Raw genomic sequence first — 27,700 nt, 5'->3', positions numbered from 1 at the left:
ATTTTATTCTTAAGCCATCCATTACCAAAACAACACGAACAAAATTGTATACTTCATAAATCATGTGTAATTCTACTAAAAACAAAGCTCCTTTATTTTAACATTGGCTTAATGAACAAATGAGATAATAAAATACTTGGGTCATACTCACACATGTACTTCTGCACCAACCAAATTCAAATTCCAAGACATATATCATCTGTAATTTTCTGAAGTTCAAGGATGGAGGAATTTACTTTATAATAAAGCACTTGTGATAAATGCTTGATGTGCTACGATGTTTATCAGGGGGAAAATTACAATGGGGCTCAAACTGATTTTGCCCCCCCATGCTGAAAAAAGTCCTGGAAACCCCTATTCATTGCAATATTTAAAATGATCTAATACTTCGGCAGTAAGTTGTGGAAAGTAATCCCCCAAAATATATATTTTTTCCTGATATTTCAATTTTTTGTTTGGGCTACTCTAGCCACAATCTCAGTTTCTTTTCTTTAAAGAAGAGCTCTACCCTGACATAAGATCAGCTTTTAATAACAAAAGCAGAACAAAATTAGAGAAAATACCAATGAAGGTATCAAAAGAAGACTAGTAAAGTTATGAATTTGAAGGCAAATGTTGTGGCATCACAAGCGAGCAGCTGCCCCATACGTGATGTAATATAAATCAAATAATTTTCAGTTATATTATTTAATAATTCAAGATCACTATAAAATATTGTATCAGGTGATATATTAAAATGCAAATGTTGAAGTAATTTCTTTATTTTCTTTTTAAAGAAAATTGTATCTCATAGAATTAATGTTACTTGACATTATGGGAGAACTGTTGGTATGTGACTAAGAAAAAATATACTAAATATCAAGATAAACTGGTGGATCTTCACCGATACCCCACTGATCTGTGTCTCTAAATTTTCTGATTTTAGTCCAACTTGATGTTTGGATGAATTTTCCCTATAAGAGGGGTCTTTCAACCATTCATGTAAAAGTTTCTCACACCAGTAACATCAATTTGGCATCATCACTGCCATTACCGATGCAAGCAAAAGTTGAAATACATCATGTTTGCTTCAAGATCTTTGGTAATCTTTCCTGACTAGGTTGCTCAAGTTTCTGGCTGTGAGGAGGTAGCACAAGTAAAATTGAATTGAATACACAAGATAATTAATTTCATTAATTTGGAGTTGTGTCCAAATGCACATGAAACAGGCCCCTTGCACCAGGTGAAGTACTGTATCGTTGATGGTTTTTCTCTTCAACTGGCAGTTATGGTAAGACCACACTGAGATATTCAAGTAAACAATTGGTTCCAAGGAAGAACCCTCAACAGCACTGATTCTATCCCAAGAATCATGTTTTTTTGTTGAAACATTGACCAAACAAACAAAAGGGAAATTCTGTGAATTTTTATCTCTGACCCCCCCCCTTACATGGGAGCTTCCTGAAATGATATGTCTCTGTTTATTTCTTTTTATAATTTTATCAGAAGTAAAGTAAAACTTGAAAAAAATGGGGATCAGACTTTAAAAAACGCTAATCAATTTATGGAAATGCCATTTGCATTCATTAAACAATTGCTGTAAATTGTAAAAAAATGCATATTATCAAATACCGTCTACCCACTTGCAATTATGAGAAACATTGTATCAAAATGTTACATATTATCATTTTCATTATCAATAATGAGATGTGATTCTGATTCTTGAAAAGTGTAATGGTCAGGGGTGAAATCCAGACAAATTGATGAATCCTAGCTGAACCATTCCATGGAAGCATCTATTACAGTAGGTTGAAAGGAGATACATGATGGGCCATCATGTTACATATAAACTTACGATAGTTGAAATAGTTGAAAGTCCTTGTGATCTCTCCCATGGATTTGAATGGCTCCAGAGCCATTACCGTTGTAATTCAGAAAATCGCAAAGGGGCCACAGAACACTCTTTCCCAGTTCACCGAGAGTGGAGAGGATGGATCCACATGATTGCCTATTCTCAATTCCTGTGCAGCTGGCAAAAGGGCATTAACTCAATTGCACGAAATGTACACAAAATATACCTGTACAGTATGCGAGATAGTTAATGACCTTCTGCCTGACCTGCATGAATGGAAATTGACGTAAGCATTAATCCTAACGCCCTTCTGACAGCGAGGTGACGACATGTAATCAATTGCTTTGCCATGGAGCCAAGGATCATTCCAGCATGGGCAGTTGATATCAGATGTCCTTTGTGACAAGTGCTATACTGTGATCCACCGAACAAGCCATGTGGGTGACTTGACCAGGGAGAGAGACCTGAAAAGATAGATGAAATGTTTGACAGAACATGATAAGATAGGGGTAGGCAAGTAACAGTTGAAGCCTAAGAATAAGAATGACCTATTTGCATATTTGAGTTCGTGAGAAGAAGAGAACATTTTCTTTTACAAAGATGTGTAAAACGCTCTTTGGTCGAGAAACATTATTAAAGATAAACACCAGTTGTTGTAACAATCTCAAAATGAGTTTGAACAGAATCACATACAAGTGGAATGCCTCTGGCCGTCTCACCTGCATCACGCGATTCAAAATAGCAGCAGTGCTGACTTTGAAAACTACTATAACTCGCACAAGATGTTCAGTGATGGTTGGTAACTCTTATTTCCACGTTTTATGAACTAGGCCAATACACTTACAGAGATAGGATGGTAATTCAACAAATACCCCCAATGTGGCCAAAGTTCATTGACCTTAAATGACCTTTGACCTTGATCATTTGACCTGAAACTTGCACAGGATGTTCAGTGATACTTGATTACTATTATGTCCAAGTTTCAAGAATCAGATTAAAAAACTTTTAAAGTTTTGGTTGTCATTCAACAGATACCCCCAAATCGGCCAAAGTTCATTGACCCTAAATGACTTTTGACCTTGGTCATGTGACGTGAAACTCATGCAGGATGTTTGATGATACTTGATTAACCTTATGTCCTAGTTTAATGAACTAGGTCCATATATTTTCTAAGTTATGATGACATTTCAAAAACTTAACCTCAGGTTAAGATTTTGATGTTGATTCCCCCAACATGGTCTAAGTTCATTGACCCTAAATGACCTTTGACCTTGGTCATGTGACATGAAACTCTAGTAGGATGTTCAGTAATACTTGATTAACCTTATGGCCAAGTTTCATGAACTAGGTCCATATACTTTCTAAGTTATGATGTCATTTCAAAAGTTTGAGTTTGACGCCGCCGTCGGAAAAGCAGCGCCTATAGTCTCACTCTGCTACGCAGGTGAGACAAAAATTATCACCCTAGTGATTGTATGGATAAAACAAATATGTGCCAAATGATTCTGAAAGAAAATGTGTAATTGCCACCAGTAGAGGATTGTCTTTAAACTTTAATTTGGAATACGACTTACAATGAAAGGATGCCAATTTGATTGGCCTCAATGGTCCTCTCATTGGGCATGGAGAATTTTTTGTGCATTTTTTCATGTTTAATGTAACATACAAGTGTGCCCTTATGAAAAATGGCCTTGACCCCAAAATATCAAACTATAAGGCCTGCACCTATTCACTTAATTACAAAATTTTTTTTTCTTATATCAACATATAATTATCTTTAAACTTCATTCAGTAATGCATCTTACTTTGAGAAAGAGAAAAAAAATCTAGCCCCCACCTTTTTACTACCGTATCAAGAATAACGGTACATATACAGACCTGCCAACATTTGAAAATGGAAAAAAGGAGTCCACGAATCGCGCGGAAAGCCGAACTCCCAACGTCAAGGGGCCCGCCTTGTGGGGTCCAGGGGCAAGGCCCCGACAGGGGTGCAAGGGGGCAGAGCCCCCTTGAAGCTGGAGGACATTTAGGAAATTTCACCTTAAAAACAAGCCTTCTGGAGCCCTTCTTGAGCTTTTTATGCCTTGTCCTTTCTCTGGAGCCTTTCATAAGTGGCTTTTTTGGCACCATGTATTACCTCTCTTGAGTAAGTACAAGTATGGCATAGTTTCTTTCTACTCTCCATAGCCAATTTATGTACCATCAGAGAACTTAATGTTCTTGTGCTCAGGCTTGCTCTCTGCTTAGTTTTGTTCTTTACCGCGATGGAAAATACTCTTTCACAGTCACTGTTGCTATGAAAAATTAGCAGAACTGCTTTCATTGTTTTGCATAGGATTAGGAGGGAGTCTCTGTGTGCCTTTAACAGACTAAAAAAAAATACAGCAGGGGTCTAAAAGTTTGCAAGAATCGGCACTGAAACGGCAGACTTGTAAAATCCAAAGCATTTAGCTCACTAAGCACAAAGCACATATAAAAATATCAGGACAAAATATTTGTTTAAAATGTTACCGTTTCTAAACCCTCAGCTAGCGAAACAATCCATTTCCCACACGGTATTCCAGAACGGTAGTTAGCGGAGGCACGCAAGCGCTGCGCTGCATCGTATGCATAGAGTTACATTCGCACTACACGCGCTATGAATCCTCGCGATCGCGGGCGAACTGTCCAATGTCAATACACACGATCGCTGTCGGATAAATAGCGCGCTGGCCGTGGCTTGTTGCGCTTCGTATATGCACACACGGAGCACAGGCCCATCACGCGTTCTTATCCATTGAACTCTGAACTCCACGTACGCGCACGTAGTGCATGCGTTTAATAAACGTTACGCAAGGTATATAGGTACGATCCGACACACGTGCGTACATACGTAAATGTAACATTGAGAGGACTCAGAGAGAGAGAGAGAGAGAAAGAGAGCCGTAGGCAGACGGAAAGTGCGTCATTTCCCAAAGAAAAAAGAAAATCATCTGAAATACAAAGAAAACGGAGTTCTCGGCTTTTGGGCCGCTATAAATTCTGAAAAATGGAGAAACTCCGGAAAACCCGGAGAAGTTGGCAGGCCTGCATATATATATTTTTTTTCAAACTTAATTGCCTATACTTGGAGATAAGAGGCAAAATTGCCCCTCCAACACTTCTTAACCTTATCAACAATATTCTTTTTTCCTACTAGCAAAGAATTATCTTAAGCTTCTATTATGAATGCCTCTTACATAGCTGTCAACCCTTACACACAAGAAAAGGGTATAAAATACTAAGACTTCTCCAGAAATAGGAACATTTTTACATTATCTGTTCAATAATATGGAAAATTTAGCTGGGCTGTCTCGGCGCTCACGCATTCAAGGAATTAATCCTGCTTGGTACCCATTCACCTCACCTGGGTCGAGTGCAGCACATTGTGGATAAATTAATTGCTGAAGGAAAACTTTGAGAGGAATATAAATATGGCACCACCACCATTCTCTTCACTATATTAAGAATACCCTTTTTTCAGTTAAAGAATCATCTGAAAATTTTAATTGGTAAAATGACTTACTTTGAGAGGAAAGTACTGGCTGTGGAGCTGACCAAGACCGAGACATCCCGATCCATTGGTTCCCCATGTATACAGGTCACCTTTATCTAGAAGAAAAACAGTCATCGATCAACATGATGGTAATGAATTAAAACTACAACTATGAGAGTGTAAATGAACACAAATGAAAATGGCAAAAGGCACCTATACTTTTATACAGATGAGGTACACAAAATGAAAAAAAAAAAAATATAATTAGCTGAAATCAACTAAAAGGCTGTACTCTCACAACCCTGAATTATCGTTTGTCAGGTTGACTGTCGGTTATCTCATGATGGTAATCGAGTCACTTTGAATGATGAGTCTTCTCACTCCATTAAGATTATTCTAAAGATTCACTCCTCTTATCATCTCATCACCTTATTCAGTTTACAGCAATGTTTTTAAAGAATCCAACTAGTTTCATTAATTAGTTTTCTGTCCCACTTTGTTATATTTGCAAAGTATTGCTGGACTAAATCTGTGTGACTTTTCGTAAGATACCCACACACAAAACTCCTAGTATTTTACATATTTTAGTCATAGCCATTCCTGGTCGATTTTGCTCAAACATACATGTATGTAACTGGTATTTAAAATTGTGGATTAACGCCAATACATGTACATGTATAATGCAGTCACCTTCATTCTAGCTGGGGGGAAAAAATAATTAACCATCCAAGGGGCCTCAGCTCTCATTACCAAACAAGAAATTTAATTGAACTCACTTGTGACTGCAGCAAAGTAGTGAAGACCACACCAGACCTTGGTCACGGCTACATCCGTCTTCATGCGTGATTTACCAAATAAAGACATGTCTATACACTCAGGAACAGCCGTGTCTGTTAACTTGGGGCCTCTACCTAAAAAGCCATAGCCCCAAACCCATACCTCTCCAGATTCTAATACAGACGGAAAGAAAAAAAAAATCATTTGATATATACATATCATCAAATTTATTCAGGAAAGAAGATAGAACACTCCCTTGCTAAAATGGGAAATTTACACAGATTCAAGGATAATCCAATGCAAAATATGAATGACTAATTAGTAATATATATTTTCATTGCTGACTACCAAAGCAATGGGGACATCACAAATCATAATTTGGTAAAATATGTAGAGGGAAAAAACTCTGGCTCTTATTATTAACGAAGATTAACACACCCCATTCAAAACACACCATCAATGATAAATCGATAGGAAACAGTCATTTAGCAATATTAATCCATACATATCAAGCTTTGTGATTAGATAAAAAGACAGAGACTTGAAATTTGTGAAATTTGATGGGCTGTAATAACTGCCAAATAACTGAAAGATAAATCAACAGAAAATAATATGCGATTTCTGAGCTCTGAGGTATAAGCATATGGGGATTTAATTGAAAATCTACATTGTGGTAAATGAACACTAGCCAGCAGAATTATTCAACATGTAAATTTAGTTATTTACCAGCAGAACTAAAAAACAATAATACATTTACGATTTGTGGTTGAAAAGACAATTTGCATTGACTTTGTACACTAAATCATGTTTTTAAAGCAATTGTTAGTCTTGACATGCACTTACAAAATGTTGCATAATTTCCAAAGTGTGTACCCGGGTGTCGCAAATTTGGTCTCAAAAGATGCGCAAGACTTGAAAGTAAAAGGTCAGCAAGCGGCGCTGTCAAAAAATTTATGAGGTGGAATTATTATTGCGCATATCGTCAAGGGGGGGGGCCGGGCCCTCAGAGGTCCCCCCCTCCGCCTAGATCAAGCCCACAAAGCAATAGAATATCTGTAAAGCATTTTATAGAGACCTCATTTAAATTTGTCTTTCTTGGTGGCAACACTGAATAGGCCCTTTTGCCTAAGCTGTCCCCATATTCATGAAATTGTTGTTTGTGAATAGATATATTGACATGTTTGTGACAGTACAGTGTGTTTAAAAAAAAGGTAATCCAAATCTCTGGCTGATATTCAAATCTTATTTAATTTTGTGTAATAATTATGTATGAATATTAAAGAGAAACTCATCAGCTTTCTATTGATACCTAATTTGTACCATTTGTGTCACACATGACCAAATTAATTGATGTTGAAAACAACAGGTGCAGATACCACTTTTTGAAAGCTTGATGAAAGGGGAGAGGCTGATGTAAATACTTTCATCGATTCCTAAGCAGGCAACAATCTTTGATTGTACCCTTTTTCTACCAAAGGAGTGTAAATGGACTTGCAGATGATTAACAAGGAGATCGTACCACTGTTGGAACAACATTTTGAGAGACAGGTTTGAGGAGTGTACAGGCATATTTAGTGGATTCAGAACGGCACTCCTGCCCATCGTTCAAACATCGTTTGAGATAACCTCTTCAGACATTGAGTTGTTGCCCTCAACCGTGACATAGAATGGCCACCAAAATCACCTTTCCTCACTCACGCCCTGTTATTATTTCTTTTTTGGAACACTTAAAAAGCAAGGTGTTTGCAACTTCCCCCAAGATTTTGATAACTTGCAGGGCCAAATTTGACATGAGGTGGATGCTTTGCGCAGTGATCAGGAAATGGTGAGACGAGATGTCCAAGATAACCTTCCATGCTGTTGGCTTTGTGTGCAAAGGAGAGGAGGACACGTTGACTGTGTTTGTAAATAAGACATTAACCTTTCAATCATCATTTGATGATTGGTGTATAGGAATGCCTTGACACTTCATTTCAGATATTACTTTGAAAATGTGAAAAACACTTTATTATATCAAGCGCACATTTCTACCCACTTTACCAAAACTTGGAAAAGTGGCCTCTGCACCTGTTGTCTTCAACATCAATTAATTTGGTCATGCGAGACACAAATGGTACAAATAAGGCATCAATGGAAAGCTGATGAGTTTCTCTTCAATATCCATGCAGAATCATTTTACAAAATTAAATATCATTGGAATATCAGCCCTCTACTATATTTGGATTACCTTTTTTTCTGAAATGTACTGTATATTCAATGTATGGATGATGTGCATGAATGAATCCTTGATTTATGAAGTGATGGAGTGCTACATAACTAAAGCTATTATTATAATTAATATTTCAACTAGATGTTGGTCACATTTTGGACATGTCTGCTTTTTGCATCGGGCTGTGATATCATGCTGAATTGTGAAAATGGTTCATAAGTTGAAACTAATAACTGTGAATCCTTCCTTCACTTTATGGATTCAAGATTTAAAAATAATGAGGTCCATTGTAGTAGATACCAGTAGCTTGAGGGATTCCAAGGAACCTATTAAAAAAGGTGGACTTGAGGCACGAAACATGTGCATTCCCATGGCAACAAGACCACTTGACATGAAATGGTTCTAGAAACCAATTCAGGAGATGGTGATGAGAATGCTAGCAAAACAATCTTCTAAACTATCAAAGAAATATACTGAGAACGGGTTCAGACACCCTATTTTCTTGTCTTGAGTTTGATATATACATGTAATTTGGTTGATGTTACACATGTGTTTCATTCATCAAGAAACCAACACTTAAAATTTGAATAAAAAATGAATAATTCTGCTGGCAAGTATATGCACAGTTAAACCTGCCTTGGTGGCCACCTAAATTGTCTCCTGACTGGAAGTAATTTATTCATATAAAACATCATTTATGCTCTTCATATCCTTGCTTTAATATTAAAATCATAAACTGAGCATACAATGTAAAGCTCACCATTTGTTAAGGCACATATCGTCCCTCCCGTGGCAGCACTGGTAATCTTCCCTATTCCTTTGAATGGTAGATGCCTAGGTACATAGACTTGGGTATCTTCTGTCACGCATTTGAGTTGATTGTACTCGGAGTTCCCCCATCCAAACAATTCTCCTTTATCTGATCAATACAAATTCAATAAGAAATCATGAATCAAACAGTATAAATTCAAGAAGAAATCATGAATCAAATGGTAAAAAAAATCAAGAAATAATGAATCAAACATCAACAACCTCTAATAATTGATGGAAAGCCAACATAAATGTGTTGAAATTGTTCGGAAAAAAAGTAAGTGTCTTATATTCAATGTAGCTCACTGGGTTGAAAACGACTACAAATACCACTAAATCTTTTCAAATCAAATAGATTTGCTTTTACTTTACCCTCATATTTTACTTCTTTGTTATGATATATGCAAAATTCACTTGGAACTACTTTGGTTATCATAATACTCTGTATATTATTTATTTCTATTGCACTAATGCAGGCGAAATATGAAATACACTGGAACTTACGAATAGGTGCTTTTGCACATTACATTACAAAAGTCAGTGGAAATGAATAAGTTGTATATTATATCATTCTTTGTGGTTGAAGAAAATTACAAAATGTTTTCAATCTTTATTCACATAAATATCAATATCATGCTTGTAAAGGAAATTATATTTTTATTAAGTGTTATTCAACACAAATGTTTTGAAAAATCTTCTAAAATGCTATAAATGTGATTATCATCATTTATACATAACAAGTGAAATGCCTCTGGCCGTCTCACCTGCATCATGCGATTCAACATAGCAGCAGTGCTGACTTTGAAAACTACTATAACTCGCACAAGATGTTCAGTGATACTTGGTTACTCTTATTTCCACGTTTTATGAATTAGACCAATACACTTACAGAGATAGGATGGTAATTCAACAAATACCCCCAAAGCGGCCAAAGTTCATTGATCTCACATGACCTTTGACCTTGATCATGTGACCTGAAACTTGCACAAGATATTCAGTGATACTTGATTACTCTTAGGTCCAAGTTTCAAAAGTCAGATCAATAAACTTGCAAAGTTATGATAGTAATTCAACAGATACCCCAATTATGGCCAAAGTTCATTGACCTTTGACCCTGGTCATGTGACCTAAAATGCGCACAGGATGTTCAGTGATACTTGATTACTCTTATGTCCAAGTTTTATGAACTAGACCAACACACTTTCAAAGTTATGATGGTAATTCAACAAATACCCCCAATTCGGCCAAAGTTCATTGACCCTAAATGACCTTTGACCTTGATCATGTGACCTGAAACTTGCACAGGATGTTCAGTGATACTTGATTACTATTATGTCTAAGTTTCATGAATCAGATCCAAAAACTTTTAAAGTTTTGATTGTAATTCAACAGATACCCCCAAATTGGCCAAAGTTCATTGACCCTAAATGACCTTTGACCTTGGTCATGTGACGTGAAACTCATGCAGGATATTTGGTGATACTTGATTAACCTTATGTTCAAGTTTAATGAACTAGGTCCATATATTTTCTAAGTTATGATGACATTTCAAAAACTTAACCTCAGGTTAAGATTTTGATATTGATTCCCCCAACATGGCCTAAGTTCATTGACCCTAAATGACCTTTGACCTTGGTCATGTGACATGAAACTCTAATAGGATGTTCAGTAATACTTGATTAACCTTATGGCCAAGTTTCATGAACTAGGTCCATATGCTTTCTAAGTTATGATGTCATTTCAAAAACTTAACCTCAGGTTAAGATTTGATGTTGACGCCGCCGCCGTCGGAAAAGCGGCGCCTATAGTCTCACTCTGCTATGCAGGTGAGACAAAAAGCACTGCCAAAGATTGATTATGCTTACCTGAAATGGCAAGACAGCAATCTGCAAGGGTATTGATTTGAGTAATATGTTCATCCTTTATATCTCCTTCTAGTCTTTGTGGGGTACTAGTGTCCTCATAATGCCCGAGACCTGAATAAAAAATGCAATGGAATATCATGGATCTAGCATTCATCAATAATATTTGTAATAATTCTTATTTACCCGGGTTAGCTGCTGCAGCTCTTATGAACTGGTCTCCCAGTAAGACCTGCATAACATAATGTTGTATGTACCCTTCTCAATTCTTTCTTAGCAGTGGGCACCTGACTAATGCTGTTATCAGCAAGAAAATTCTCTGTTGACACATCGCTAAAAATATCTATAGCAAAGTCAATAATTATCAACAAAAGAATATGATCAATAAACATGTTTTATACATTGATTAGCGATGTCGCAATACTCGCGCAGTCGCGCTGGTCAAAATTCGCATCTGCCACTGCACCAATATCAGATTTAAAAAATGTCATAACATCTTTTAACAAACATATTTAGCATGAATACATCCTCACCTTTCACACATAATTAGCATTATTTTAGGGATGGATGAAATTTACCAAAAATTTTGGGGCTTTTTGGACATTTTCTGAGTAGTCAACTATTTTTGCCTATCCGCCATTTTGATATCGTGCTGTAACATCTTTGAACGTAGAGGGCAGCAAAACACAGTAAGGTCGTGTGCTGCCTTCTAGCTATATCCACCTATATGGTTAGTATTTTTTTTGGGGGGAGGGGGTTGCTAAACAGAGCTTGCACTTAATTGTGAATATTTTCAATACCTTCAAGTGATGGAGTCGAGTGCAGTTACGATGACTGGATTGTCATGATTGCAGTGAAGTGAGATCATGCTTTTTGGCTAGTACAGTAAGTATTCGCATTTTCTTGAAATTTTGGAGTAATTTCTGTAGCTGTTCTGTGCATTTTGAGGAAAAATAGGTTTTCCGAGATTTTCCGTTTGAAAAGGCACTTTCACAAGGCCATGTCTGCAATCCTTCATTTACAATTTTTAAGGGTGGAGACAAATTGTGAAATTAATACTGGTTGGTATCTTACCTGTTTGGCCATCAGCTCCCCATCCACAACTGTATACATGCCCATCTTCAGTCAGAAACAGACTATGATCATGACCACAACACACCTACATGTAAAGATAAATTGTAGATCATATTAGACACAATACATGGAATCTTGACCAAGTGCAGTCTGAATTGATGCTTCCGCCGATGCTACCAGATCTGCAATATGTAGTGAATATTAATTTATTTCTTGGTATTTTTTAGACAAATGAATCACTAAAATGGGGATAGAAGTACATAGAAAAATCATTTCAAACAAAAATATTCAAGTAAAACAGCCATTGATACACTTTGATGAAATAACTGTGAATGTGAACTTACCTGTTTTATTTTACCATCTATTCCTTCAATCTTATGGATGACTTTATTAGAACTGAAAAAAAAGGATGAAATTGAACTTATTCACTGACTCATTGATAGAGCACAGCAATGTATACAACTAAAACCAAATGCACAACTATGCTTAAGGGCATTTAAACAGTTTGAACAGTTAATCTGTTGACTACTGTTATTCAGGGCAATCAGTTACCAGTAGGCAATTGGTCAAAAAGCACAAGGCAACAACTGCTTAATCAGAGATATGACACAATGAAAAGGTGAAGAGCATACAAATTAATAACTTTATGATCATTATCATTTTCATGATTTGATATTGATCATTAATGATAACTATTGACAATGTTATACACTAAATAAATTGTATTAGTGGGCTGTTCCTTAACTCTGCACATTAACTCTTTGCCCGCTTTGTTCAACTAGAATCACATACAGCAGACTGCAAAGTTCGACTAAAGTCACATTCGATTCACAATGCACACAGAGTGCATTAAGTCTGTTGTGCGTACACACATACACAAAAGTGGTGTGTGCATCACGTTAAAACAATAGACCAATCAAAAGCTTTTGTGAGTTGAATTAGCACAGCTCACGCAAAATCCCATCAAGGTTGCACCTTGAAATTAATGTGGCGCAGGAATAATTCTGTCCATGGCGGGCAAAGAGCTAAATAACAAAATATTCTACAGCGGCTAGAATATGGAAAGCCATAGGGGTTCGTAATCATTCTGATATTAGTTTAAGTAATATATATGTTAATGAAGATTCTTACAGTGTATGTTCTGTCACAATTAAAATAGAATGATGTGAAATTCAGTGAAATCTGCATAATACACTTCACATCATATGGGAGAAATGTATACATAAGCGGGTGGACTTTATAAACAGGTTCATTTAATACATGTCTTACTGCAGAGTACTACTAGTATTCTAGGAATACCATTGCAGTCTTTAAAGAGAGGTGGTACTTGTATGCTATGAAAGCGGGTTCGACTCTATTCAAATTTCATATTTGGCATTTCTTATGCCAGTCATTCATTAAACTGTTTGAAACTAAAGATCAGCTTTATGAAACACGTGTGATGTTAGCGTTTACCTATAATCTTCATGGGGTATAATAGGCCTTCCACACTGACCATGAGAATTATTGCCAAGACTGTATACTGCAATAGAAAAGGAAAGTCAATCCAAATAAAAACACTAGTAATAAAACCATGATCACTCGTCAATGCATTGAAATTTGCAAAATAACAAAATCATATGTTCTTCTTTATTTCCAACATACTATATATATAAAATACTGTCCTTATGCTATTCATCAGAAATCTTTATTGATGTACTTACAACCTTTTTTCATCCTGGAAGATGAGCAAATGATATCTCCCACAAAAACATAAGTTTCATAAAGGTGTTTGTAAAATGTACGCATGGCGTTTACATGAGACTGATGACCGTTTCTTGTACAAATATGGCACAGTCACATCTCCCCTACGGCAGCCGTATGACATGTAAAAAACAGCCATTTTAACCTTTTTCGTACCAGCTACATATATGTGGTTTGAATAAAAATGATTATATAGATCCTTGTCCTTTGATTGGCTGTTTGATGATGATCATTCAGGCCATTTTACAATGACGTCATCATCCATGCAATTTTGGATCCATACATTTCCATTGAACGCGCGCGCAACAGACCACTAGCACTGGCCTACACTTAAACTTTTGGGTCTACAGTAAGCGTGTTTGTATGTATGCGGCAATCAACAGACCGCATTCGCACTGAATGCACTTTTGTATTCAAATTTGTAAATGCCAAATGACAAGGATCTACTTTATAAAACAAATAATTCATCCATGCAATGGACAGAATACTTCATGAAGTGAAAGGTGAAATGAATGATAAATTCAATTCGGCTACGCCTCATTTTTTGAATGGATCATTTCATCTTTCACCTCATGAAGTACATGAATGAACATTTACTACTTGTATAGTAAAAGAGGGACATGCTGCTCCCATGACCCACCATTTCAGACCTGTTTTTCAGTTCTCTTGATATACTTTGAATGACAAAGATCAGTTCATGAGCCGCCCAGCCCCACTCGCAAGACCCCCCCTCTCCCTTTACGAGACATCTCAGTTCCCCAGCCCTGCCAAAATTGTCAAGCGTGAGCACCGCATGCGAGATATACACGTACTGCCCGGCTTCGCAACTCCTTACATACAACTATTAGCCGCTCCATGCATGGCTAACGCATGCACAGCGCTATGGTGCAACGTATCTATAGTGCCGCGATCCTGTTCCGTAGACCCTGTTTTCTACATCTTGCGGTACATATTTAGTTCCCTAGACCCCATACTGAACCCTTTTAGTCAGTTCCTTAGACCCCTATTTCAGAGTTTTGTGAGGCACACCCCTATCAAAAAATAATTTGAGTCCCCCCCCCGTTCCCTATATAGCTGACCTAGCACCTAAGATCATATGAATTACGTGAAAGTATTTATTTATGTACTTACCACCTTCTTCATCTGTAAGGATAAGGGAGTGAGATCTGCCACAGGATACCTGAGAAACTCTTGTCTTCCGTGGCTTCTTCAGAGGTAGTGTGATTTCAGTTGGTGATATGATGGTATGCATTCCCTCAACTAGCAAATAAGCAGGTGCAACCAAAAAAAAGAGAATACAAATTTAGAGGGCAGAAAAGAGTTGGCCTTATAGACTGTGGGATGGACAAGGAAAATGTCTCTAGTTTTTCATTTCCGTGGGGCGGCAAATACAACCACGGTTCTTGGACATGAAAATATGTAAAATATTATGAGTGAATACATGCACAATGTTGCCATCGGTAAATTCTGCTCCTGACCTCAAAATTAAAATAATAATATGCAAAATCGTACCATTGATTCGACTGGAAATTCCGCCATTCACCCCGTGTGTTAAGGACTTCCGTGAACGCGCGCAAGCGTGCACAATGCATGTAACCTCGTTCGCGTTTTATTTTTTTTTATTCGCTGTACATGATACGTTATATACAGAATATACGATGGTGGATAAGATGTCGTCGTCTTCGTCGTGTTTTGACAGCGAAAATGACGATTTATCACTAGCAAATATATGCTACATGCACGTCTTACCCAAGGAAAGAGGGCCAGTAAATTCCTTTCAAGTAAAGAGCTAGAACAAATTTAAGCCTTTGCTGCATTCGTTGATGTAGACTACCTGGGACTTCAGAATAAAAATAGCTATTCGTGCAGCAGAGAAGTTTGCGATTGACTTGCATGCAACCCGGTCCATCCCAGGGAGCAGTGGCTTAACAGTGCAGGGGGGGGGCAAGCTATCCCCCTGGCGGAGTTCACCGGGAACTTAAAGGGGAAAAAAGAAAAGGGGGAGAATGAAAGGGGAAAAAAGAAAAGGGGGAGAATGAAAGGGAAAGGGGAAAAAGAGGAACTGAAAAAGGAAAGAAAGAAGAACAGATAGATTGTCATGAAAAGGTGATTTTATTTTTTTTTAAATAAGCATGCAAAATCATAAACAAAATCTTGTTTACCGTGGCGTAGAGACCAAGAAAAAAAAGGAAAAGGAAAGAGAGAAGGGTGAAAAATATGTTGTCTTTAACATTATGTCAAAATCTGAAATTGGATTTTTGTAATAAAAATTTAAAATTTTTTGCTCACTTGCATTGTTTTTTTTTACCCGATACACCATATCGCCCCTCAAAATGTTGCCTCATGACACCATTGCCTGCCCCCCCTTTGAGAAACAAAATACTAAAATTTGTAATGTAAATATGCCATTAAAACAAAGGTGTGCCCCCTCTTTTGAAATTGAAGACCCTTTTTTCGTGTACGAAATATACTTCATTTGTGGGTGAAAACCTTTATTTAATTTTTTTTTTGCTTGTCAATTGGTTGAAAAACTTTTTTTTTTTTTTTGGGGGGGGGGGGGCTGGTCGAAACTTTCCTCTGAAAAATTAGCCCCCTTTTGGAAAATCATGGATCTGCCCCTGATAAGACCGGAGATTTTTTTGCTCTCCCCTCCTGCATGGCCACCGACCCGTAACGCTCCTGCCCATCCCGACCAGCATTGCAGCAAGAACCGAATGGATCAAACTAACGTTATATATGTAACGCGTTACATCTTGCTCAGAGCCAGGTCAAACATCGTTCGTATCACCAGCATTCCAGCAATCAAGCTATCGAAGGTGTAAAAGATACAGAGGATGATTTTGAGATGGTGATCCTTGTTATAGCGATCTTTGTCCATGCCAAAATTGTTTCACTTTGTGCTTTTGCATTTCATTCTCTGCAAAAGTGAAGCAGTACAAGCTTTGATGATTTTTGTATAGGTCTAGATTTCTTAATTAAATCGATACATAATGTGACTCATGTCATGACTTACTTCACCGCCACATTTACAAGCCTATGAATAGAAGACAAAGTAAGTCATGAGTCACATTATTCATCGACTCAATTAAGAAATCTAGATGTAGACCTATACAAAAATCAAACTAAAGTTTGCACCGCTTCACTTTTGCAGAGAGTGAAATGCAAGAGCACAAAGTGAAAACAAATTACCTTCGATCGCTTGATTGCTCAATACTGGTGATATACGAACGATGTTTGACCTGGCTCTGGGCAAGATTTAAAGCCTACATCAAACATCTATATTTATTTTGATCCATTCGGATCTTGCTGAAATGCTGGTCGGACGTCGGGCTGGTCTGCCGGGGCTGGGCTGCATGCAAGTCAATCGCAAACTTCTCTGCTGCACGAATAGCTATTTTTATTCTGAAGTCCCAGGTAGTCTACATCAACGAATGCAGCAAAGGCTTAAACTTGTTCTAGCTCTTTACTTGAAAGGAATTTACTGGCCCTCTTTCCTTGGGTAAGATGTGCATGTAGCATATATTTGCTAGTGATAAATCGTCATTTTCGCTGTCAAAACACGACGAAGACGACGACATCTTATCCGCCATCGTACATTCTGTATTATAACGTATATCATGTACAGCGAATAAAAAAAAATAAAACGCGAACGAGGTTACATGCATTGTGCACGCTTGTGTGCGTTCACGGAAGTCCTTAACACACGGGGTGAATGGCGGAATTTCCAGTCGAATCAATGGTACGATTTTGCATATTATTATTTTAATTTTGAGGTCAGGAGCAGAATTTACCGATGGCAACATTGTGCATGTATTCACTCATAATATTTTACATATTTTCATGTCCAAGAACCGTGGTTGTATTTGCCGCCCCACGGAAAGTCACAATTTTAGCGACCATCCCACAGTCTATGAGTAGGAAACACAATTACCAGTAAATCCTAGCTCAAAATTTACATGCACAAGGAAAAGGGAGCATTGTGGCTCAGTGAAACAGAGGGTCGTGGGTTCGAATCCCAGCCATGGAGTAATTTCCTTCAGCAAGAAATTTATCCACATTGTGCTGCACTCAACCAAGGTGAGGTGAATGAGTACCCGGCAGGATTAATTCCTTGAATGCATGAGCGCTGAAAGGCAGCCAGGGTAATAATAATAATAACTTCGCTCCTCGGAATAGAATATTTCTAGATAGATGGTGCTATATAATGCCTAGATTATTATTGTTAAAATGGGAAATAGTTGGAAATGCATGGATATACTATAAAATATGCCTCTTGAATATTTTCATGGTACTCCATGTACATCTTTAAGTACTTCCCAGCATTTGCAAATTTTTCCCAGTATTTCCCACCTGGGCGGGAAATCACTGGGAAACTTCCATCCTTCCGGCTGAAATTCAAAGATCGTTTCATGTAACAGTTTCATTTCAATTGGATATCCATACTATAGTTAAACCACAACTTCAAGATCATATTCTGAATTAAAGTTAAACCTGGGCTCAGGACATGGGATAATGTCATCAAGCAAAAATATCGGATAACTCCCCATCTCTGAATAGATTTATTTATGATATACTTTTATATGTCTATATTGAAATTTGTTTGTATCACTAAAAGTTACTTTTACCTGTTTATTGATGATTTTGTTTGAAATGTTAACTTTTGCAATTCGGCTTTTGCTGCATAGAAAGTAATTTTAATAAATCATTTTGAATTGAATGAATTGAATTGACTTTTCTTCTTACCACTTGTCATAGCTTTGGGATGATATCCAATCTGGGAGTTTGTATTGATGCCCATCCCCCAGACCTTACTGGTATCCTGTGTATGGCTGCCAATCAGTGAAAACCCATATCCACAAGATGCTGTCGTGATCTGCCCAAGAGAGGAAAAAGATGACATTAAAAAAAAAAATTCAAATACACAAAAAGTCCATTGCGATGAGATGAATTACAATATGATATTCCACAAGAAATATGAAACAATTCTAGATTGGCAGATAATAATTTGGGTTATCTACATGTATTTTCTGGTCAAAAGAGAAAAGCTCTCAACAATGTTCTGTAGTCCTGTGGAAAAAATCTGCTACACAAATCATTTTTTCTGTTCATCTTTAAAACGTGTAGAGCACATTGATTCCAATGTGATAACTGGGAAAATTATTCCCTGATTGGTGGAATATGGTTCACAAGAAGCAAGCTGTATGTCATTTTCACTGACAAGTGCCAATTGTGGTGGAGGCATAAACATAAGATCATTCATATTCATATATTTCTTTAATATTCAAATAACTCTAAACCAAAATGTCTATTATTTATAAAACAATATACAAATAGCGAATAGGCATGAGTGCGATGGTGCGAGATTTCACATGAGCGTTTCTTTCTTTCACCGAATGCGAAATCTCGCACCAATGCACGTATAAGAATGTTCGCTATTTGTGTTGTACAACGCCTCGGAGTTTAGCAAATTCATGAAAAAACAAAGTTTTTCTGCAGTAATCTATGAAAAGGGAGCAAAAATATGGAAAGCGAAAAGCAAAATCCCACACTCAAGCGCACATGACCTTGAGCAGCATTGCGCATTTAGCCAGCAGGCTATACACGTATTGCACCTGCATTTTTACTGAGCGCAATGAATTGAATCGTATTGTGACGTCACCTCCTAAAGCCGTGCAACGGTACATTTTGGATGGTACATCTATTGTGCAACGATACAAATGTTTGACATTCAGCCTCCCATTTGCTCGCGTACAACAAGCTAAGTAGGCGTTGTACAATATAAAAAAAACCTGAGTAGTAATTGTAATAATATTGAGTTTTAGAAAGGTAAGATTCCATAACATGAGAAATTTGCTCCAGAGACACTTGCTCGTACACATGAAACCAAATCCTAACCGTAAACCTAACCCTAATCCTGGGCCCCATCTTACAAAGAGTTACGATTGGGGGGATTGATCCTATCAATTGTAACTCTATGGGAATCCATGTGTCATAATTTTTTTCTGCAGGAAATGTGCATAATGTCTATTGTAAACAAAGGAGAACAAAGCGGTCTGTCAAGAAATCAATGAATTTATGGAATTACATTCATATCTAGACATTTTTTTTTTAACAAACATGCATTTTATATGTTGACTTTGCTGGCTTTCCATAGTTATGATTTATCGGATCAATTGCAAGTCTTTGTAAGACGGGCCCAAAATCCTAATACAATCCTAAACCCAAAACCCTTTAAAAGCCCTATCAAGAACCTTGTGTCTTCTGATATTTTAAAACAGAGAAAAATATACAAATTTTGGGGTCCATCTCACAAAGAGCTGGCATAAAACAATACATTTGAATAAAACCTGAATTGCAATTGATCTAAATTAATCTGTATAGTTAAGTGGTAAGATTTTTAGATCTATCACACTTTGAGTTTGATTTGAACCTACAGGGCAATTCCATAAAATATGTACATCCGACCCCCTATGTGTGGGACTTTCACGAAATTCTCTGTCGTTGATTTCTTGTCCTTTTGTTAGTATGTAATGCTCACAAATGACCAAGACAATGGTCAATCTATGAAGTAAAGTAAAATTTGAGAAAAATGGGGGTTGGATGTACAAAAAGGTTGATTATTTTATGGAATTGCCCTACATGTGTACTTATCACAACTCGTTGTAAGACCGATGAGTGTTTCATAAAGCTGTTCATAAGTTACGAGTGACTTTAGGATCAACTGGTGATCCTTTCTTGCGTTAATGCTCCAAAATTAAGAACAGTTTTATGAGACACCCACTTGGCCATAATGAAAAAAAAAGAGACTGACCTTCTCATTGAACTTGAGCTTGTAAGGGATAGCCTGAAACTTCTTTGGTTTCCTGATGGGATTCTTGCCATGGCTTGGGAAGAAGTAGGATGGGACACCTAGTGCTCCGGTGTACGTGAAACCCCACACATAAACACTCGTATACCTCTTCCTGTGCTTCCCGACCATCTGCACCACATCATCGGCATACATCCCTGTTTCATTTTTCACCATGGACTTTGGAAAGTCGTAGTTCTGGTCCTGTCCCGTGGCATGTGTTGCATAGGTTCTTGACTGACCGGGATTTGTGGTAGCATTGTCCCTGCATAAGGTGTTTGAAGTTGTTGCCTGCAAAGACCGGTGCTGCAGGTGGGACAGTGGAGGAGTACAGGATGCCCTTGGCAACACAAAGCAACTGTAACTTGCCCGCTGAAGTAGAGGAGAGACTTGAGTCAAAGACATCTTTGACTTATCGACTCAATGCATATTTTGGTGAAGATAATTCTGAAAATTAAATGGTGCAAAAGGAAGAATGCAGGAACAGTGTAAACTAATCACATATATTTTTTTTTCTTCAGCAGGGAACATGTGGATGGTTAAAAGACAATTGCAACCCAACACAAAGTTGATTTGATTAAAAGGAGAAAAGTCAAACAAGCATAACACTAAAAATGTCATCAAAATCGGATGTATAATAAGAAAGATACACCATTTAAAAACAGTTAAGCCTATAAAAATATGCACATCACTTCAGAATGCAAATGAGGGCTGAGGGGACTGATAACGTCACCCACTCACTTTTTTCTTGTTTGTAGTCCTGTGTTTCAGCTATGTGTATTGTGCCAAAATTATACTACACTGTCTAACTCTACAGAGCCCATTGGGAGTATTTGGCTGAACTTCATTCAAAATTCATTTGATTATTATGCGCTATTTTTGTCAAGATCTGAAAAAAATCATACAGTTTGATGAAGTAGTTTCAATATATGAAATATATTGAGATCTCTCAACGAAACGGCTTATTCGGCCATCAGTATCGTGGTATAAGTGGGTGCTGGTGCGTGTCGCGGTGTAAAGGGGGGGGGGGAGGAGGAGGAAGAAGAATAAAAAATTAAAGAAAAGAGGGAAGGCAAATGAAAAAAATATCAAAATTAATTAAATAAATTAAAGACAAGTTAAAGTGATGAACTAGGCCGAGTCTAGTCTATCTAAGGTCTAAGTAGGTAGGGCAACAAGAAAAAATGAAACAGCATTTCTACTAAAAAACATTACCTTAATATATATTCTTTATCAGCTAAATTATCACAGACACTGCTCAAAACATACCTCAAAATTTCATAAACAGTAAAAAATAAGGCATAAATACTCCATAAAATGTGCTGGTAAATGCATGTAGGATATTGGTCCATCCCTTTATGCTATACTGTGTGGGCTAGTGGCTAAAATTAGGCATTGTAATACCGTGTTTACATAGTGACACAGCTCAGGGGTTCGACACGCGAGCCATGCTCAACACGGCAATTTTATGCTGTGTAAACGCGATCAGTGTGATCCGCGAGCCGTGTCGAACACGGCTTTTTTGATGCGTCAAAATCGTAGGTTTCAACCCGCGAGCCGAGTCAGACTCAGCAATTTTTTCGTGTGTAAACAGAAAGCTGTGTCGAACTCTCTTGACCAGGTCGCTGCGCGCGCTTTCACTTTTGGCATTGTTGTTGTTCGCACAGACAAGATTTGATTCCGGCGGTGAATTTCCCGCGTTTAATTTGCGACGTCATAATTCTTCTTCCGTTCGAGATCCGCGAGCCGTGTTGAACTCGCCTTTTTATATGTACGTATAAACGCGATCTCTGATCCCTTCTTCGCAGTGTTCAACCCGGCTCGCGGATTCAACACCCGAGCTGAGTCAATGTGTAAACACGGTAAAAGTCTTTTTAATATGCCGACCTTGACTGTGTGAGCCTCTGAGAGGAGCCATGGAAACATGCAGAGATGCCAAGTTCAAAGACCAGCTATGTGTGAGATTTTCTGTGAATCTGAGTGAGATCACAATCATTGTGTACAATGTATATGGGGATAGGCTGTGATAGTTGTGTGAGACAGAGATTTGAGGGGATGAACAAGAGTCCAAAATGCTTGAGTCTCACGCATAATGCGTGAGACTTGGTAGCTCTGAACATGCCACATCAATAGAATAATCAACTTGTGCTGCCAGAAAATGTGAAGATGCTGCTAAGTTGGTCTACATTGTTAACTCAAAATATAGAAAATTTGAGGTAAACTCACCTATTGACTTTTTGGACACAGGTCTACAGCAAAAATATAGTGCCACTGATTAGCCTAGATCTAGGTCTAAGGATAGCTACTACCATGGGCGCTAGATCATGCTGTCGGGCATGTGCACAAATAGTCAATGCGCGAGTTGGCCAAGTGTTTTAACTGTTCTTGCATATTTTGAGGGGTTTGTTTATTTATGTTCAGCGGTATCTTCACACTTTCTGTTAGCCGAGTTGATGGTCTATCAATGTAACATGTTTCCACTGCTCCTACGGGAAGCTAAACACGGTCCCATGGCAGTATAAAGCCTATTTTTGGCCACTAGCCTACACTGTACAGTAATGAGTGTACAGTGAGGTACCATTTCTTCTATGTATTTTTTGCCACACAAAGTGATAATAAATGTATTTTGCTACTTTTTCAAGATTTCTAGGGAATTTCTGTAAGTTTTAAGTAATTATTATGTTTCAGGAATTGAAGATTATTTGATGTATTTTTTTGATGACAAATTATGAGCTTTCAATATTGTGTAGTCCTACCTAGGGCTAGACTGATTGTTGATGGTGTAAAATAATGCAGAATTCAAATTTGATTCCAATGTTCCTCCCCGGACCACGCTAATACTTCAGACATCACTGTTTATCACCAGGAGCTGGACATAAAGGAACAGAAGATCCTGCATCCAGAACAGAACCTTATCAACTTTATTAAAGCCTATGTTATGTATGTACTATTGAAGGACAAGTCCACCTAACAAAAAAATGATTTAAATAAAAAGAGAAAAATCTAACAAGCATAACACTGAAAATTCATCAAAATCAGATATAAAATAAGAAAATTATGACTTCTTCAAATTTTGCTTAATTTCATAAAACATTTGTATGCACATCCTCGTCGGTATGCAAATGAGAAGACTTATGACGTCATCCACTATTTCTTTTGTATTTTATTATACGAAATATAAAATATTCTCATTTTCTCCTCATTGTCAGGTGAAACAATTAATTCCACCATGATCATGTTGAATTAGCATCATTTAATACCATATGGTTCACTCAATTTAGTCCTTATTGTCAAATCTGTAAATAATGAAATATTATATAATTCAAATGGTAAAGAACAAAAGAAAAAGTGAGTGTGGGACATCATCGACCATCACAGAGTTGTATGATGGGGGGACCTACAGCTACGCACTTTGTTTTCAAATGATAAAAACTGTGCCAATTTCAATATTTGAACAAATCATCTTTCACTAATTTGTTGCAAATATTCTAAAGATCATTAAAGGTCAAGTCTACCTCAGAAAAATGTTGATTTGAATCAATAGAGAAAAATCAGACAAACAGAATGCTGAAAATTTCATCAAAATCGGATGTAAAATAAGAAAGTTACGACATTTCAAAGTTTCGCTTATTTTCAACAAAATAGTTATATGAACGAGCCAGTTACATCCAAATGAGAGAGTTGATGATGTCACTCACTATTTCTTTTGTTTTTTATTGTTTGAATTATACAATATTTCAATTTTTACGAATTTGACAATTAGGACCTCCTTGCCTGAAGCACAAAATGTTAAAATAATGGAATTCCACGTGTTTAAGGAGTAATGAAACTTCATTTTACATGACAATGACGAGAAAATCAAAATATTTCATATAATAAAATACAAAAGAAATAGTGAGTGATGTCATCAACTCTCTCATTTGGATGTAACTGGCTCGTTCATATAACTATTTTGTTGAAAATAAGCGAAACTTTAAAATGCCATAACTTTCTTATTTTACATCGATTTTGATGAAATTTTCAGTTTTGTGCTTGTTGAATTTTTCTCTTTTTATTCAAATCAAGTTTTTGTTGGGGTGGACTTGTCCTTTAACCAAGAAGAAAATATCACAGAACTCACTAATACGAAAATCCCGCTGTGTTTTCCGAACACCTCTTGATGTCACCGTCTGATGTAGAAGGGGTCCTAAAGCTACGCGCACTTGATTTATCATGCAAAAAAAAAATTGTATTTCCTGTGCCTCAATTTCTAAAATATGTTCACATTATTATAGGATATATGAAATTAAAGTGACTTCATTTGCAAAATTCAAAACAGCCATTGGTTTTCTCTGCATTTAGAGATTTATTGCAGCCTCTGTTGAACAAAAATGAATAGGAATTGTTCGTCACTCTGCAGTCACAGTTCCACACACACAGAGTGCGCATTTGCCATTGAAAACTGCATGCGCGATGAGTGGTGCGTAGCTTTAGGACCCCCTACCAATACATTATCACTGTTTTGTGAAAACAAGTGAAACTTTAGTTTAAATGTCATAACTTTCTTATTTTACATGGATCCGATTTTGATGAAATTTTCAGCATTATGCTAGTTTGATTTTTCTCTTTCTCTATTTATTTAAATCAATATTTTTCTGGGGTGAACTTGACCTTTAAGTTTAATTCAAGTTTAAGCCCAGACCCAGTCCAAGATTAATATCTGTTTTCTCATAATTCTGACTGTTCTTTCCTCTCTCTTCCCCTTCTTTATTTTCCTTATTCTGCCCTCTCTTTCCTCCCATTTTCCTTCTCTTTTCTGCCTCTCTCTCTTTCTCCCTTATGAGCAAATGAAGATGAAGAAAAATTACAAAAAATGTGTGGTCCCACAAGTTGTTTCCTGTGTTAAACACCGATTTGAGAGCATCGCAGTCGCAAGTTTCACAGCAGTACCAAAAATGTGCTCAACCCCGATATTTTGCCCCTGTGCAATTCGAATTACTCTATCACGAAATTCTGATGACCACATTAAAGTTGTACGCACGAGAATTGCGTACTGTGCAGTACTAAATGGCTTCCCGCGACCCCGAGAACTTCCGTTGGCGTTCCTGCAAACATTTTAACTTCTAGTACCTGAAGCTGAACTTTTAAGTTCTAACTTCTTTTCTTCTGTTTTAATTTTTGGTTATTAAGGTTTTCGTTTCATACAAATGGTTCGTCCTGACCTGACCACAATTCCCATAAATGCAAAAAACAAACAACAAAACCCAACAACTTACGATTTTGTACATCACCCACACCGCTACCAGCTCGAGAGTTCAGAATCCCCATGCGATATCTAATTACCGTATTTTTTGTTGCGCGAAGCAGCAATCGCAATGCAATGTCTAAAATTCATACCAATTCATATCATGTCAGTAAAAAAATGGTAAATTCTTCATAAGGCGAATGATTATTTGAATCAACTAATGCACTTCGATTTTTTCCGGATCAAATTACAGCGGAAATAATCGATGTCCCGACCAATGCATCTCTATATGGCGGGCTCTATGCCTGTATGGTCCCAACATCCCCAGACCCCTGCCACACCCCACCACACCCGTCCCCTTAATTCCCCCTTTATACCAGCCACTCCCCAAGCAACTCAGAATCCTTATTGGCAATTACCCGATTACACGATTTCCTGACAGAACAAGTGTATGTAAATTTAAAAAGAAGAGGAAAAAGAAAAGGGAAAAGACCAAGAATCGGCAAATTAAGCCATGAATCCCCGGCCCTCGATCCAGCCCCGCCCCCCCAAAAGAAAAATCAATCAATCAATAAATAAAGGATTTATACGATCACCCTATCACAGCTTTACATGGGGTTATTTTAGAAGGGATTATGAGCCCCAGCCTGTGAACAATTTACAGAGGATTTTATTTGGTGAAGAGTTTTACATGAACGGTAATGCATTTTGTAACAGTCACGGTGGGTTTGAAAAAATAAAAAGTGGGGTGTGAAAATAACAATTAAGTCTATAAACAGGCTGAAAGTCAAGTGGTTCAAGTGCATGGCGCAACCCGGTATGGCAACATATATGAGCTTCAAGAAGCTTCAACAGATGAACTTCAATGGCTTCAACAGATCCTGAACTGAAAAGGACTGAAACCCAACGCAAATGAGTAAAAATAACAGTCCTAGATTTAGATTTATTCATTTTCCGTTCACAAAGCCGGGTCACAAAGCACAACAAAATCAAACAATACCGTACTACATCAATCAAAATCAGTCATATATACATATCGCATATTTGGAGAAATAATGTGCAAACCAAGAAGAAAAAACATGCCGCTTTCGACACAAATCGAGGAATAAGCATTATTACCGAACAGCATGCATAGATTAAGAAGAAAAAATATCTGCTTAAAGGGATCGATGCTTCGGGCAGAAAACATCTACATCTAAATAAATGAAGTAAAATTCACAAAGCACAATACTGAAAGTTTCATGAAAATCGGATTAAAAATAACTTCCCTTCCTTTTGTCATCATACATGAAATCATAATTGTTTCATTTTTTTTCACACATGTGTGAGTAATATGTCTCCTTGATAATGAAATAAGTTAGTTGCAGTAATATATCTCATGCACTAAATCAGTTCAATCCAATTTTTAAGTTCTTGGTAAAAAAAATAATAAACCGAATTTCCTATAACAAAATACAAAAGAATAAGTGGGGATATGACATCAATTTGCTCATTGAATATTCATGATGACATGCCTCGAATTGTTTCCCCGGAATAATGCAAATCTTTAAAATGCCATAACTTTTTTTCATTCCTTGTCCGATATTAATCAAATTTTAAAGTTTTGTTTGTTTGATTTTTCTCTATCTGTTTACATCATATTATTTTCAGCTATATTGCTATAACAGTTGAAAACTGATGAAATCCTTAATCTGATTGGCTGATAGTGAATTTGTTAGAGAAATTTTAAATTTGTTATTATGACAATACTCGATATGAAACGGAACCCTGCAGTTTTAACAATTAAGCCTGAAAAGTTCAGAAAAACAA

General features: G+C 37.1%; 1 protein-coding gene across 1 annotated transcript; it reads right to left on the bottom strand.

The window, feature by feature from the left end:
• Window positions 1–1,957: 1,957 nt before the first annotated feature.
• Window positions 1,958–25,982, bottom strand: LOC121416969 (RCC1-like G exchanging factor-like protein). The gene is made up of 12 exons (XM_041610511.1): window positions 25,923–25,982; window positions 20,632–21,114; window positions 18,564–18,693; window positions 14,952–15,080; window positions 13,533–13,599; window positions 12,422–12,473; window positions 12,078–12,162; window positions 11,007–11,117; window positions 9,092–9,250; window positions 6,122–6,295; window positions 5,376–5,461; window positions 1,958–2,295 (listed from the first exon to the last, which is right to left on the bottom strand). The coding sequence occupies exons 2-12, from the start codon at window positions 21,070–21,072 to the stop codon at window positions 2,218–2,220; spliced, it is 1,512 nt and encodes a 503-aa protein (XP_041466445.1). The 5' UTR covers window positions 21,073–21,114; window positions 25,923–25,982; the 3' UTR covers window positions 1,958–2,217.
• Between the last annotated feature and the right edge of the window lie 1,718 nt (window positions 25,983–27,700).

Source organism: Lytechinus variegatus, chromosome 1 (genome assembly GCF_018143015.1).
Source record: "Lytechinus variegatus isolate NC3 chromosome 1, Lvar_3.0, whole genome shotgun sequence".
In the NCBI taxonomy this organism is placed as follows: Eukaryota; Metazoa; Echinodermata; class Echinoidea; order Temnopleuroida; family Toxopneustidae; genus Lytechinus; species Lytechinus variegatus.
Note: the sequence above shows the minus strand (reverse complement) of the source record. Positions and strands in the feature narration are given on the sequence as shown.